At 43.7% G+C, this 17,013-nt stretch overlaps 1 protein-coding gene across 1 annotated transcript in view; it reads left to right on the top strand.

Moving 5' to 3' along the window:
• The first annotated feature begins 9,161 nt into the window (after positions 1–9,161).
• DNER (delta/notch-like EGF repeat containing) overlaps positions 9,162–17,013 on the top strand; it is a 361,378-nt gene continuing 353,526 nt past the window's right edge. The window contains exon 1 of the mRNA XM_012642476.1: positions 9,162–9,440. Coding sequence (XP_012497930.1) covers positions 9,162–9,440 — 279 coding nt within the window. The remainder of the gene's footprint in view (positions 9,441–17,013) is intronic.

The raw sequence follows: 17,013 nt of genomic DNA, 5'->3' as shown, positions 1-17,013 counted from the left end.
ATGACTTCGTATAGAGCATTTAGCTACAAATACAGTTGCTCTTTAGCATCGCTTCTGTCTCTAGTGCGTCCCTCCTCTCCCTTTAGCTCAGCCCCTGGCCTGTCACTCACCCCTGCCTGTGGAGCCCTGCACCTTAGTAACCGCTTCTCTCCCTCCGCCACAAACACTGCCACCCCTCCCCCACTGCCCCTCTCCCACGGTCCCATCCCCATCCCTCACCCTCTCAGGAAGGGGCAACTTCACTTATGCCTCGCTGAGGACCCAAACCCAGGCGTCCTCTTTGACTCGTGTCTCTCAATCACACCCCATGGCTGGGGCCTCGGAGCGGCATGTTGACTCTGTCTCCCCAAATACATCCCAAATTTGACCCCTTCTCGCCACCTCCAGTGCCAGCGCCTTAGTTTCAGCTGCCCATCATTGCTTCCCTCATCCATGTTGAGCCACAGTGATTTTTTTAGTCCCAATTTAATCATATCATTCCCTAGCTTCCACAATGGAAGGAAAAAAAAACACACACACACAACTGCAACAACAAAAAAATCACCGAAAAACCAACCAGTTTAAGCTCTGTGTCGTGGTCCACAACACTACTCGTGATTGAAACCCAGTTCCTTTCTAGCCCCCTTCTTGCTCCTAGCAGCTGGGTTAGTTTTATTTTGGTTTCATAAACTAGCTCCTACAAATCAATTAACTGGAAAGAAACGAATAAACACAATAGAAAAACCAGCAGTGTCTAGAGACTGAGTTTACTGCTTGATGAAACTTCGGCAGTGTCTTGGGGCCGGGGGTGGGAAGCAAAATTGGATTCTACTGGGAATTTGAATGCAGGGGCTTGATGAGGATTGGGTAAGAATCACGATATAAACAGGATTTGGACTTATGGAAACAGCAAGGTGAATATTTTGAGACAAAGGGCTTTAGGGCTTAAACTGTTGGTGGTTTTTATTAAAGAGCTGATAGATCTTTCCGGAAGTTTTAGTAATGAATAATCTAGTTATTTGCCTGGGGAAGAGTGTCCTGGAGGCCGGACATGGTGACTCACGCCTGTAATCTTAGCACTCTGGGAGGCAGAGGTGGGGAGGATGGCTTGAGCCCAGGAGTTTGAGGTTGCAGTGAGCTATGATGACACCACTGCACTCTAGTAGCCTGCCCCAGGTGACAGAGTGAGACCCTGTCTCAAAAAAAAAAAAAAAAAAAACCCAAACAAAAAGAAAACTACTACTCCACTTTACTGGAGTAGTAAATGGATGTTAGGGAGGGCAAAGGAATAGTAAAGTCATGTTCTTGTAGAGCACCCGTTGTAGACAGTAGGCTTTGTATGTGTGTGCTCGTGAGTAGTTTCTATCCCAAGTACAAGCTGTGTGTGAAGGTATTACTGGGTGGCTTTTGTTCTCAGAACATTCAGTTCATAGAAAAGAAAATACAAATGTCTCTGAAGTATATGAAAAGATGCTCACTTTGACTCATGATAAATATATTTGAAAACTACACTAAGATATCTTTTTTCACCTATCATGTTGTCCAAGATGAAGAATTTTGATGAAAACTTATATGGAGAGAAAGACAGGGAATCCCACACATTACTGGTGGGAATGTGAACTGGTAGAATCTCCAAGGAGGACAATCTGATAATATCTATTAAAATTATAAATGCGCCTACTTGCCGTACAGAATAAAAATGATCATTGTAAGTATTTATCTTAACTAGTTTGCCAATACCCAACGGAACTAGTGTCCTTAACATTTTGGGAGGTGATGTTTTAAGGGATAGAGATCTTTGACGTTTGTCAATTATCTTTCTTATTGGTTTATAGATGTTATCTCTATAGTAGGAAGATTAGCCCTTTGATTTTGATAACAGTTGCAAATTTTTTTCCTGGTGCTTTCACATTGCGTATGGTGATTTTTGCCACATGAAATTTTGTAATTTTGTGTTGAAAAATGTTTTGATCTCTTTTTTAATGACTTCTGGATGTGTGTCATACTTCAAGATTATAAAAATACTTTGCCTTGGCTTCTTATATTTGTATTGTTTCATTTTTGGGGTTACATTTAAATCTTTGATCCATTTGGAGTTTATTGAGGTATAGTTATGAGATATGGATTCAATACTGTTTTTCCATGTGGTGACTCACTTATCTCAATACAACTTATTGAGCAATTCATCCAGCATATTCTCACAAATATTTAGCTCTATCTCCGGACTCCCTAGTCTGTCTTATAAATTTGTCTATTTAATGTATCACACTGTTTTAATTATTGTAGTTTTATATGTTTTAATATTGGCTAGTCCCATCTATCTCATTGCTTTCTTGTTCAGGAGTTTCCTGGCTTTCCTAGGTAGCTTATTTTTCATGTGAATTTTAGAATCAGCTTGTCTGATTCTATACTTTCCCCCACTAAATCCCATTAGTGATTTTATTTATCATGTTGAATTTATAGATTAGCTTAAGGGCATTTATATTTTATGATGTTAAGTCTTCCTAGCCAAGTTCATGATATGCCTTTATATATTTTTTATAGACAGTGGAAATTAGTAATGGCTAGATATGCTTTTACATATGTTCAAGTTTATTCTGTGTCCTTTGATAATATTTTAAATTTTTCTTCAATAGGTATTTCATATTCTTGCTACGTTTATCACCAGTTTTTTCTTTTTGTTCTTAACATAAATGGGATTCCTGCACTCCCACATAAATTAACTGTTATTGTTTGTATATGTGAAGATATTTAATTCTGTGTATTTATTTTGATATCTTATGGAATTCTCTTATTGTTTGTAATATAATTTGAGTTCTTCAGGTATGAAATCATAGTTTGCATATATTAATAACTTCCTCTCCAATTAAATATCTGTAAGTTTCCTTTTGAGTACTTGTTCAGGTAAATGCCTCAATGATAATGATGATGGTATTATCTTATTTTCAGCTTTAGTGAGATTCCTTCTCATATTCCTTCATTAAGCATGATGCTGACTTTTGAGATAGCTGTGTTGTATTATGATAAGAAAGTGTGTTGAATTTTATCAAATGCCTTTTCAGCATTTATAAAGAAGGCCATAGGATTTTTCTTCTTAAATCTATTAATATAGGTAGATTTTCTGACACTTCGTCACGCTTTTATTCTAGTAATAAATTCTAGTTGGTCATAATGTATAATTTTTTAAATAATCTGCTGTAATATTTTGCTAGTTTTTACAGGATCTTTGCATTGATTTTTTTGCATGTGTCTGTTAGCTTTGTTGAATTTTGGTGTCAATGGTGTGTATATTTTATAAACACAGCGTGAACAAGACTGGGGTCACACATTCATCTCTGAGCCAATCTCTGTCACCAGGGGAATGTGCAGGTCTTGGTCGCATGGACACTCCTGGATCTGGCAGTCGTGTCAGTTTCATGTGAAGCAAATGGGTTGAGAGTTAGATAAGGTTGGTTCCGCCAAAGCAAAATTGGGGCCCGGTTACCTAAAACAGAGAGATACTAGGTGGAGAAAACCACAGATGTCCCACCATAGGCAGAGTTGGTGATAATCTAGCTTGGATATTTCAAATTTTATTTGTAGTACAGGCAGGAAGCTTCTCTGCTGATAATTGGTGGTTCATGAAAACTCTTATCAGCCCTAGACCAACAACATCAAGACTTCTTCTATGTGGGAGAATAAATCCCTAATTTGTTTAAGCTATTAATGGAAACACCTTCCTATGAAAATAAAAACATGAACTATCATCACTGGGAGATCCAAAGGCTGGAGGTATTTCACATTTCTCTATTTCAAGGTCCCAGAGTAAATTCAGGTGCAAAGGAGAGGCCTTAAATTGAATCTCCTTATTTGCAGGTCAGTTACGTGGATTCCTCCTGGAAAAAACTCCTATGTTCTAGTATTGTACATTTCTCATAGTAACAAAATGTTGGAATTAAAAACAGTTATTGAGTTTAAAATAATTTTCATGTTCTCAGTAATCTATGCAAAAAGATCTGATTTCCATTTGGAGGTAGTTCAAGTGCTTTATGAAATATTTATAAAGATATGCTTCCTTGCTGTCTTTTTATTCAAAACTTCTTACTTAAACCTACCCTAGATCAAATCAATATTAGAGTGTAATGTAAAAGAAATTAAAACTATTTTAAACAGCTGTTAGAACAGTGGTTTAATTCAAATCACAGCAAGGCTAGGGGGTAGAAAGTAAATGTGAACCTATCTCAAACAGCATTTAGGAATTGTTCAACAATAATTCAAAATACAATAACCTGAATATATATGCTAACACCTAAATAACTATAATAAAGATACTACTAATTAAAGGAATAAGATAATCGTTCTGGTGCTTGTGGCTGTAAATAGTATTAATTCCTCCTGATGATTCTTTAAAGACATTTAAAACTCCCATGCATTTAGTATTTGTATTTTTACCCTACCTTTGGGTTGGTTGACTGTTATGTAGGAAATATTAGAAGTGAAGGATATGTACTATGGGAAAGTGGAAAGAGCATGAACTGGTAATTTGGAGGCTCTACTGCTGCCCAGCCTGGGGTAGTTTTTAGTTTCCTCAATGCCTCGTCTTCCTCTCAGTGAAGACCTTTAGAGAGTGGTGTCCCATTTTCACATCCTACAATTCTGTCAGTCAGGAGTAGTGGTTACCTTACAAAGAAAGCAAGTGAGCAGACAAACTAAAATCCTCAAGCACCCTCCCCCCGAATAAACCAAAACCTAGCAGGCACTGTGCGATCATACTATATATGCATACATACATCTACATGATATATACATCACATATATGGCTCACACGTATGACACACATCACATATATGTGTATGTATCTATCTCTATCTCTGTGTATAGCTCGTGTGCAGTATCTGCTAAGTATCAGACTCTGCACTGCGGGAGATTCACGGAGCAGATAGAGGAGAGATTCAGAGCACAGCTCCTCAGCCAGACTTCTCCTATGTTTGAGACTGGGCCACACCACTTTCGAACTGGGTGACTTTAGACGTTTTACTTCAACTCATTTCACCTCCATTTTGTCTTTTAATTGGGCACAAGTGGCAGTTTCCCCCTCATGGTGCTGGCGTTAGGATTAAATGAGATAATATGTAAAAAATATACTCATATTTATGTGTGATACACTGTAAATACTCTGCATGATCCCTATCACTCATTTAATTCCCCAAAGAGCTCTATAAAGTAGGGGTTCTATCTCTACCTTACATGATACACAGATGCATGACATCTGAAGGTCAAAGAGACAGAGTAGCTTGCCCAATGCCATCATGGGTCCTGACAGAACTCTTCCGGCCAAAGTAGGCTGTTTGGTTCTGTTGTCCATGACAGAAAAGTCATGGGCCAGTGTGTCCGTTCTCTTTGTGTGTGGCTAACTTTTCCTTTCAGGCTGACTTTAGCTTCAATCCAGCATCCATGCCCACACTCTGTGAGGGCAGGGGTGTTCCCTTGTATCCTTCAAGGTTAACCAAATGTGTTAAGAGGCAGCAGGAATGATGTCACTGTCTATAAGCAACTTGTAGGTGAAAGAGTTATAGAGACCATCTTGCCAAAGGCTGCAGAAAACCCAGATGTTTTGGGGGAGAAGGTGGGCGCTAAAATCATTGATAGATGCATACATTAATATCTATGGTACTTCAGGTAAGCTGAAGGTGACTTATCATCCCATGTAAATGTTCCATATTGATCTTAGTTCAAATCCTGGGAGATCATACTAGGTAACCTTTGCAGTTTCTTCTAAATGTAAGTTTTTAAGTCTGTGAATTATCACACTGGGTATCCAGGCTGGCATTATCCCAGGATGCTGTGGTGGTCACAGAGTGTGAAAACCTCATCACAAGAGGAGTGTTGCTCTTGTTGTGGCTAGTGGTTCCCAAATGTCTGCCCATGAAGCTGTGCTGGCCTCGGAAGTCATTTTTTCTCCATTTGTGACAAAATACAAAAAAAAAAAATTATATTTGCATTGGTTTGTAAGATTTTTATGATATTCTGTGGCCATCATGCAGTTGAGTTGTTAAATCTAAAGTAGATCTATGAAAAGAAATGAGTCCCCCAATTTGTTTTTGAAATCTTTCTAGTCCTTCAAATCCAGAAACCTGATGGAATCAGCCTTCTGTCTGGCAGAATAGCACACCGGAGATAGCTAGTTGTGGTGCATGGCTCATTGGGAACAATCGGTCCTGCCCTGCCACTTACTAATATGTGACCTTGAGTTATTTAACACTGCTGGGACTCAGTGGCTTAAAACTACTTGGGTTATTTCTTACTCACACCATATGCCCATTGCAGGTTCACATCGCTTCCCTGCATTGTCCTCCCTCGGAGACCCAGGCTGGAGAGGGCTCCATTCCACCTCTTAGAATCTTGCTGGTCATCCATGGTGAGGGGAAGAGAACACAGGGAGTCATGCACTGGATGTTAAAGGTTTCCACTTGGAAGTGGTACACACTGTTTCCCCATACATTTCATTGGCCAAGGCAAATCATATGACTACACCTAATGTCAAAGGAGGCAGGAAAATACAGTCCTACAAAGAAGTTTCTGGAAGGAGGAGTGGTAGAAATATTGGCAAATAGCAGTAAGGCCAAATACACTATCATTCACCTCATATTCCATTTTGTTGATTTTATCTTAGCATTTTTACTGGTTGAGATAAATTTACATCTCGATTCTGGCATGAATTCCATTAGCTGCCAAACTTTGAGACTCTATGGCATTTCCCTAAAAATTTCCTCTAGTGGTAGTGACCCACTGACCAGTATGTTCAGACTACAACTGTTAAATAGTTTCAAGTCCACTTAATGGAACTTTCCTTATATATATTCCCACTTTCTCCATAAAGTGGTCATGAGAAATTCTATCATATTTTTTGCTGAAATCAAGACACATTATTTGTATATTTTGCCCTTGACTTATCAATACAGGGTTTCTATCAAAAAAGGAAGTGAGATGGGTCAGGATGAAGATTCGATGTTCTGTACATTTGGAATAATATGAACCAAAGGCCTGGATAATTGAATTTTTAGCTTTCAGTTAAACAGAGAACCAATATTATTAGATAATAGTAATAATAGTTAACACTTGCATGTGCTTAGTGTGTGGATGTTTTGGGGCTAGGGCATACAAGTCCATGTTCTATTGTCCAGAACTAATCATATTGTTCCACCAATAAGCAAGAGTGCCTTGAAGATTTAGTCTTCCATTTTAGCCTGGAGAAAAATGAAAAGGTCTTGTATTGTCTCTGCCATAATATGCCTTTTATAAATTAAAGACAGAATATTTTTTACAAAGAACATTATCTGAAAAATTCAGTAATCAGCATCCAGAAAATAAAACCATTATTAATTCTCCCATATTTCAAAGTGATAGGAAATGTACACACAAAGGGGTTGCTTAGGCAAAAATAAACTGAAATGAGATTTTAATTATCTCACCACCTTTTTCACCCTTCATTTTGCTTCATTTGTGCATGTGTCTCGATGGAAGGGTGAGGGCAGCACTGTCCATTAGTCCAGGATTTAAGGTGGGAGAAGTTAGTTTTAGGAAAGAATTCATATTCCAGGGGCACAGGTGGAAGAACCACCTGAACGATGAGATTACAGCCAGCAGAGGGTGCTGGCGTGGCACAAAATTAGGATTTTTTAAAAAGAGGAGGTCTTAGATAAAAGACGGCAGGTGTGAGGGAAAATGTAGTAACTGTTCTGATCCACTTGGAGGTAGAAATTCTTCCTGCTGCAAGCAGATGTGTTTGGGGTTCAGTGATTTCCTGCAATGGCCACATGAATTTTAGGCGTCTCCTAAAGCACAAACGTGTGGCATTTGCTTCTGTGTCTCAACAGGAGAGAGGCCACGCAGTTTATCTCCTGTTTCCACTGGAGGACTCTCGGCAGCCCCTGGCACCTACGAGCACGAGTTCATGTGGAGTCTCTACTTCGTACAAAAAGCCCAGCTTTTACGAAACTATTTTTGTGTTCCCTCAAAAATTTGCCCAAACTGACAATTCACAGGAGTCATATTTTGGTTTTTCATTTGGTCACCTTCAAAAGAAGGTAACAAGTACCTGGGAGCGCGTACAAAGCAGAGGGTGTGAAAGGTCAGGTGGAGAAGACAAGGCAGGCCGCGTTTTACTCAGCGGGCTTGACCTCCTTGGTCAGGCCAGCCTAACCAGGGCGTTCGCGAGAGCCCCCCGAAGTAGGTCACGGTGAACGCTCCCTTTATGCGGAGCCCCGTAGTAAATCCTTCGCTGGCAGGGCCTCTGCGCACTCGCACTTCGGAACTGTTCTTTCAGGAGTTCAGCGTTCTGGGCTGGGAGTCAGTTGACCCACTGGGTTCCAGTCCAGCTTATCTGGGCCTCAGTTTCCTCTTCGGTTCGACGTCAGGGTTGGAACCCCGATCCCGAGGCCTCTTCCCATTCTCTCGCCACAGTCAGACATCTGAGCGCTCAGCAAGCGCCAGCGAGCAGGGAGGCTGCTCGGTCAGCACCAAGGACAAGGGCCCGGGGGCCGGTCGCGCAGACGCAAGGTCACTGTCCAGCAGGCCCGGCTGCTCAGCGTGCGTCTGGGAGCCGCCGTCGGGGTGGCGCGGGAGAGCGTGTGCGGGGCAGTGTCGGGGGAGGGGCGGGCAGCGCCGGGGATGAAGTAAGCAGGGTCCCCGCTGCCGTCTCGCAGATTCTGCGCCAGGAGGCCGCGGGTGGAGCTGCCCGCCGCGGCCGCCCCACCTCCCTCGCCCCCGTCTGCCCTCGCCCAGCCTGTCGGGGGCGCACCCGTCGCGCCTCTCCTGCCGCTTTCCTGCCCGAGCGTCGCCACCGCTGCCCCTCGGGTTTCTTCGGACACAGCCGCCACCCTGACCCCACCCTTCAGGGCTGGGGCCCCCGGGCCGCCTCTCTGCAACTCCCACCCAACTCCCTGCAGGGAAAGGGCTCCCACCGCGCTTCCTCTCGGCCTGGCCCGCCTGTGTCCCTCCTCCGTTGGCCCCGCCCCTCAGGCCCCGCCCCCGCAGGCCCCGCCCACCGTTGCCCGGGGAACCGCGGATCCCGCAGCTGCAGGAGGCTCCCGGCCGTGCCAAGCAGCCCTCGCCGCCGCCACCACCGCCGCCGCTACCGCCACCACCGCCGCCACTGCTGCCGCCGCGTCCCGGCTCCAGCTCCCGCGCCCTCCCCGCCGGCCATGCCGCCCCGCCGCGCTCAGGCGTCCGGGGCGCAGCTGCTGCTCGCGCTGGCCCCGCTGCTGCTGCTGCTGCTCTACTCCGGGCCCCGCAGCGGCTGCCTGGCCAGCCCGGTGCCCGCCGCGCCCCTGCCCGCGCCCGGGCCGTGCGCCGCGCAGCCCTGCCGGAACGGGGGCGTGTGCACCCCGCGCCCCGCGCCCGGCCAGCAGCACCCGGCCCCCTCCGGCGAGCCCGGCTACAGCTGCACCTGCCCCGCCGGGGTCTCCGGCGCCAACTGCCAGGTGAGTGGAAGCGGTGGGCGCGGTGCAGGGCGCTGGCAGAGGACCCGTACCCTCTTCCCGCCCGCCCTACTGCTGCTGCCCGACACTGTTTTCTAGCACGTCTGAGACTAGCTTCTCCTACTTCGGGAAGGGAATGGTTCCAGCCTCCCGGCCCGCGTGGACGCGGACGCCCGGGCCGACCCTGCAGGTGCTGCTCCCCTGCCTCCCCTGGTTCCCGGCCGTGCCAACCCGGGCTCTCGGGGCGTGTCGCTCCAGGGCTTGGCACTCTCGGCGCTATCGTTGGCCACCTAGCGGCGCGCCCCTCCCGGCCCGGGCCGAGCCAAGCAAGCTCCGCTAGAGCGCGGTCTCGGTGCCCGCCTTGGCAGCACAGAGGAGCCCGCCCCAAGCGTCCTTGGCGAGGTGTTCAGTGTCCAGGTGGCCTTTCTCCCTGTCTCACTGGACCCTTCGTGTGTCGAGGATGCGCGGCAAGTGGTGGTGGGCTCCGTGCCCGGTGGCCGGCACTTTCCTTCCTCTACCCTTGAGGGCTCTGTCAAGGCAGCCAGAGGCCGAGAGGGCAGCTGCCTGCCCTCGGCCTGTGACCAGCCCTTTCTAAGCTTAGGACCGGGTGGTGGAACAGTTGGAGGCATTCAAGGGGGCATTGCGCGTGGGGCCTGCAGTGTCGCCTTACTGCTGGACGCTCCTTGAGGCGCACGCTTGGGGCTGGCGGCCAGGGCGTGACCAGGGCACTGGGAAGCCTCCAGGAAGCGTGGGTCTGTGTGAGGGATGGGACATGGCCAACAGCCGCACGTGAATGTGGGGTTTCCAAAAGAATTTGGCAGAAAATAATAAATGGAGCTTTTACAAGTACGTTAAAGCTGGGTGAAACCTATTAACATCAACATTTTTAGTAGGCGATTTGGTAGCATTGTGTGTCCAGGTGGAAAACGCCCAAGTCTCTATTGCAGCGTAGGAGTCAATAACGAATTTATCTGAAATGATTAAATTAAACCACGTGAATGTGGAACATAAATGGGATCCAATGCTTTCTTTCTTACATTTAGCTGGAGGAGTTTGTTTCATATAAATTTGATACAATATTGAAGAGTTACTTTGAGAATGCTCAAATACGTTCTTTCAGTGCGCAGAAAAAAAGCTACCCTTTTGATATGATAGATTTTTATTTTTTTATAGAGGGTAAATGGGATTGAGAAGCTTGACCTTGACAGCCAGAATTTTTGCTATTTGCCTAGAATCTTTTTTTTTTTCTTTAAGAGAAAATTATCAGCCTTAATCTATCCGTTCAATGTTGTGCTCTTCTTCTTTGTTAACTGGCGTCAATAAGCTTTCATTCATTCCCTCAAGGGAGATGATGATGATGATGAGTATTTGTGATACCAGCATCAGGAGCAGGTTTGGGGCATGACAGCTCCTTGGGAGATGCCTGTTGAAGGCATTGTAACCATAAGAACAAAATCTTGCTTTTGCAAAAATGAAAAGAACTGCAAATTCAAAACCAGAGAATAGTTATATTCAAATTGATTTAAAAATCTAAATTAAACTGATGGTTTTCTAGGAAATACCATAAAGAAAAAAAAAACAGAGAATGGACTCATACTAATTTCCCATGTTGATTGATGATTTATACAACTTTTCCTGAAGAAATGAGTTGCCTGAATGCTTCTATCATATTTCTGTTTTATTTACATGTCTGAATTTTATCCTCGAAAGAAATAGTTGGTTTGGACCCAGGGTGTCGTGGGAATAAACCGGAGAAGGGAGGTTAGTGCACATCAGTTTAAATGAGAAGGAAGAATGGACATTGGGAATTTAACACAACTTGGAGATTTTTTTTGGTGACTCTAAAAATAGATATAAGAAAGCTTCAGGAAAGAGAGACAGCTCTTTAGTGCTCCCTAAAGATGACTTACAGAGAGGCATAAATATTGTGATTAGTCCTGAGTAGTGATTTGATATACAATTTAATTCATTCAGAAGAGTCATGAACTAATACATAAATATTGCAGAACCAACTGGCTCAAAACAGATTTGGGTTTCCTGTATAGCTCTCATTTGAGGCAGGCTTAGCTGCGTGAACTCTGCCCACCTGAGGAAAACCAATACCAGATGCTCTGAGTTCTGAGTTAAAGAGAGAGCCGAAGCAACTGTAATTCTAATAGGAAAGACTAGCAGATTTGGAACCCGATAGGACTTGGTTACCCACAAGAACTTACTGAGATGATTCAGAGCCTTATAACCCATAAAAAATTGATTCCTGATGATTTTAATTTAATCTTTCATGATTTTGTAGTAAGACTCGAGACTCTCATTTTTTATGGGGACAGAAAATAAAACAAAACACATGACCATAAAAGATAATCTCAATAGAGAAGTTAGGAGAGAGAGAGAGAGAGAAAACACTACACATACCCAATTACAGATAAGGGAAATGGATGTCAGCCATTGCAGACTGTGTGGTTGCTGAAATAGAACCTCGTGTTCACTGGATAAATTGGAAATGGAATTTTACCTGCATGCGAAGAGGATCTTTTATACAAAGAGTGTCATCCTTCTCCCTATAACGACAATAATGTTAGCAATGGTAACATTAGAACCTAACCCTGAAGTTTCCTTTTTTTTTTTTTGTATGTAGAGAAATTTAAGAAAAGCATCAACTACCAATTGGGATAAAAATGGATTAAGGCTGTTTTTAGCTTTTCTGTCATTGGTTGGTTGCCATTAGGTAAACTGGTGGGGTCCACGCAGTGCTTCTTCTGAGTGACAGGAACTCACAGGATCTGGGAATTGTAGGTCATGTGGGTTTGAAGGTGCTCCAGTTAAACCTGCTGCGACAGGTGATCTAAACTGATTGGGTCTCAGTTTCCTCATTTTCAAGGATGGAATCTACCTCACAGAGGTTGCCATGAAGAGACCGACCCCATTTTTTGATGTTTGACTGCTGAAAGCTTTTAAGCCTCACCTCTCCCTCTTTCCCTTTTCCTCCCTATCTAGGCAAACTTGTAAAAAAGCCCAGGTGCTCCCCGATGGGAGGTTCAAACCATGCAAACCCCTATTGTGCTGCGCTGGCCCCTCCCCCCACAGGCCCCATCCCCACCCTCAAGCCATTTGAACCCATTTGGGAACTGCCTGCTCTCCCCAGAAAGCCTCATGATGTCAACAGTAAATCTTTTCATACCTTCTTAGAGGTGTGTGTGAATGTGTGATTTTCAGTCTAGACATCCAAACCAGATTTTGGGTGGGTGTCCATCCTTTCTCTGTGGGATTTCCACAATAAGGCTTGGGGGAAGATTACATTAATTAAGTGCTGTAAATCACTGAGCATCTGTGATCTTCATGATTTTGTATTACAGTAAGACTTGAGGCTGTCATTTTCTATGAGAGCAGAAAAAAAAGACATCACAGAAGCTTATCTCTTCCCTTTCTTTCTTTCTTTTTTAACTTTCTGGACACATTTCATATACTCATTCCTTTAACTGTGTGAGGCAGATAGCACAAGTATGATTGGCTCCTTTCGTCAAACATAGAAAGCTCATTTTGATGGAGGGACTGATCCAAGGTCACATTTTGATACTGTCCTGAAAATCACATAACACTTAAAACACATCTTTTCTAAGTCCTCTAACATACTTAAACATCTTAAATCATGAGAAATTCAGCTGATTCTAAAACTGTATATGGAAATCTAGTTTGTAGAGATGTAATAATGATGATGGTGGTGGTAGCTAACCCTCTTCTTAAGCACTTGCTGTGCGCCAGCACTGTTCCAGGGGCTTTGCAGATATAGTTTGCTGATCCTTGTAGTGTCACCCCCATTTTATAGGTAATGTGCAGAAAAGTTAAGTGACGGTCCCTATGTCACACTGCTAGTAAGTGTTAGAGCTGGAATTTGAACCAGGTGATATGGAGTCTAAAAGGTATTTAAATGAAGGCCCTGGCCCTGTCATATTTACTTGTGTGGCCTTGAGCAAAACCTACTAACTCTTTGAGTCTTCTCAGTAAAAAGGGCTGGAGTGATTTCTGAGTCCGGTCTTGCTCTAAACCCCTGAGCTTGTTTCACTGTGCTAAGCTGGAGTAGAAAGACACAGGGGTGACAAAGACACAGCAGATTCCCCTCATGCCACATGCCAAGCAGGACCGTTTACCTTAGAGTTAGAATTCTGGGTCATACCTGTAGTTATTTTTACCGTGATTAGTAAGTAAATGGATACTAAATAAAAGAAATGTGAATATTTCTAGGCTGGGCACAGTGGTTCACACCCATAATCCCAGCACTTTGCAGGCTGAGGTGAGAGATTGCTTGAAGCCAGGAGTTTGAGACCAGCCTGGGCAACACAGCAAGGCCCCATCTCTACAAAAAAATTAAAAAATTAGCCAGGCTTGGCGGCTGACACCTGTAGTCCCAGCTACTGGGGAGGTTGATGGGGGGAGATCACTTGAGCCCAGGAGTTTGAGGTTGCTGTGAGCTAGGATGACACCACGGCACTCCAGCCTGGGCAGCAGAGTGAGACCCTGTCTCTAAAAGCAAAAAAAAAAAGAAAAGAAAAAAAAGAAAGAAAGAAATGTAAATATTTCTGAGAGGTTAGAAAAAACTTCAACTTTTTAAAAATTAAGGCTTCTCGGCCGCGCGGTGGCTCATACCTGTAATCCTAGCACTCTGGGAGGCCGAGGCGGGCGGATTGTTTGAGCTCAGGAGTTCGAAACCAGCCTGAGCAAGAGCGAGACCCTGTCTCTACTAAAAATACAAGGAAATTAATCGGACAACTAAAAATATATAGAAAAAATTAGCCGGGCATGGTGGCACATGCCTGTAGTCCCAGCTACGCGGGAGGCTGAGGCAGAAGGATTGCTTGAGCCCAGGAGTCTGAGGTTGCTGTGAGCTAGGCTGACGCCATGGCACTCACTCTACCCCAGGCAAAAGAGTGAGACTCTGTCTCAAAACAAAACAAAACAAAACAAACAAAAAAAAATTCAGGCTTCTCTTGCCTTTTCTGGTTCATTTGGGGAAGTGGGCAGGTATCAGAGGTGGCAGCTGCTGGGCCAGTTTTTCTTTTCTGGTGAGTGATACAGAAACTCCTTCCTTCTATTGGGCTACCCATCAAAAGTAGGGATTATTTAATTTTGTATTACTTTGTAAAACTTATTTTATTTTAATGAAATAATTCTTTACCTAATATTCAAGCAGTCAAATACCTGTTTATTTTTTCATTGCATGTTCCCTAAGGACCTTATTCTTTGGGATTATAATTAAAATGTGTCAATTTCTGCACTTGGAGGCAAAATGGGGCTGTGTAGTTGCTTTTTATGCAAGTTAATTTTACTCATTCATCTGATTCTGTAATTTTCTCTTCTGATTAAACATGCTCACTTAAAACAATGGCTCTGCTTCAAATGAACCCATTTTTTTATTGAGCTTTGCTGACAAACAACAACAAAGAATTCTAGTTCTTTGAACAACATCAGTCTTTTCTACTGGACTTTTTACGCTCTCACACACACACACACACACACACACACACACTCAGTGTAGTATGTGCAAAATGTCGAATATCAACTGAGATATCAAGGGACATTTCTTCTTTCTCTGGCTTTTTTTATTAACTTTTTGTGACCTTGGGAGAATCATCGAACCCCCCCGAATCTCAATATTCATATCTCTAAACTGGACTAATAATGCTTGTCTTATTTTCTTTATAGAAATGACACAACTCACAAATGAGAACATAGTGAAGTTTTTTCCATAAGTGTAAAGAAGTATGTGAGAATGAATTTTAAGACATTTTGGAAAAAAGTAAAATGTTGCACAAATACAAGGTATGCTAAGAAAAGGATTATATTTTTCCCATATAAAATATTATACCAATTCAGTGTCTGTGGTTGTTTTGCTTCAATGAACACACTTAGCTCTTTCTCTCCTCTAGGATGGGTTATGCTGTGACATAAATTTTAAAAATGAAAATTTAATTGTATTAAAATCTTTTATAAATGTGTAGTTCTTTATATCCTGAAAGAAATGATTTCTTAGAAAATTCTCAGTGACTTGAAGTTTTCCTTTGAAATGAAAGAAAAAAAATTCGTCAAAATTCTTATAACAATTTTAAGGAAAGAAGGAAACAGTCAATTTTCTTGGCGTTATTAAAATAAAGTGACTTGCTTATTTTCTGCATTTCATTCTTGGTGCATTCTTAGGAAACATCATTCATCCCAGCTTGGCCACTTGACAAAAACACATTCCTGTCTTTAGCTTCTTTGCTTAAGCTTCTCATGTGACACGTTTACCATCCAAAATGGTTTTGTTTATGCCCTCATTTCACAAGCATCAAACAAGAAAGAAAACCTAGCCTGAATTGAAGGGTATTTGAGTCAGAAAGCTGAGTGCCGGAGTTGTATTTTTAGATATCCTTCCCAACTCAGTAGGCAGCTGTGGTCAGAGCTGCTTAACCCACAGGCAGTGACTGCAGAGTCCTGCCTCCCAGACAGAAAATCCAACAGCACGGCAAAGCTTTGCAGGCTGAATTTCTTTATATTTACCCCTTGCTCTGCTTCACCTACATTGGTGCTCAACCCTCGGTACTTGTTAGAATCATCTGGGAGCTTGAACGAAAATGAGTGTGTGGTCCTACTGTCCCCTGTCCCCCAGATTCTAACTTACTTGGCCCCTGGTGTGGCCTGGGCACTGGTAACTTTTAAATGCTCTCTCATTCTACTGTATGACTAGGGTTGAGAAACCCCAGCTAGACTCTTGTCATCTCTTCCTACAGCCTGCCCAGCATGTGGATGTGGCAGAGAAAAATAAGACAGTCGCACTGTTCTTGGTCACTCTTACCCGAAGGCGTCCGGGTTCACAGCCCCAGAATTCTTGGCCCACACCCTCCTCGAATGGTATAGGTTTTGCATCTCAAAGTGAGCTGAGTGGCAAGAGTCCACGCGTGGAAGTCAGACTGACCTGGCTTAGAACCTGGCTCTGGGTGCCTTTGCGGAGGTGAATCCTTTCTCTGAGGCTCGGTTTCTCATCTGTAAAAATGGGGTCCCGATGCCAACTTTGTTGAAGGCTGTTGTGGCTTAGAAAAATGTCTGGGTCATAGGAGACGCCTGATGAAAGACAGTCACTTCTGTTAGTTCCTCCTCTGTCCTCCCTCACTAGGTGGGTGCAAAGAAGGATGAGAGAACAGTGGGAACGGAGCATGTGACGGTGGTCTAGTCTGTTACGGGATCACTAATCGTTTTTATTTGAACTCACTAACCTGTCGTCAGTCAACAATCATGATGTGTGTCTTAGAGCAGTTGTCTTCATGAGGAGGGGCTTGTCAGACTCCTTCCCTATGCCCCCAGCTGAAGCAACTCTGCCCCCGGTGAGTGAGCGCAGCGACAGACACCCAGTGTGGGGGCTGCATACAGTAGGTGCTCCATAAATGTTGAATGGCTGGCTTTGGTAGGGCGCAGTTGTCAGCACCAGGAGGGTGCTGGGCCCCACAGGCAGGTCCAGGGCATGTGGGAAGGGGCAGGAGCAAAGCACATGAAGACATTTAACCCGTTTAATAATTTCCCCTGGTGCCGCTTCCATTCAGGGAAGTGAAAA

This window comes from Propithecus coquereli, unplaced genomic scaffold, assembly GCF_000956105.1.
Source record: "Propithecus coquereli isolate 6110/MARCELLA unplaced genomic scaffold, Pcoq_1.0 Scaffold18, whole genome shotgun sequence".
In the NCBI taxonomy this organism is placed as follows: Eukaryota; Metazoa; Chordata; class Mammalia; order Primates; family Indriidae; genus Propithecus; species Propithecus coquereli.
The sequence above is the reverse complement of the archived record's forward strand: the minus strand, read 5'-3'. Positions and strand labels throughout refer to the sequence as shown.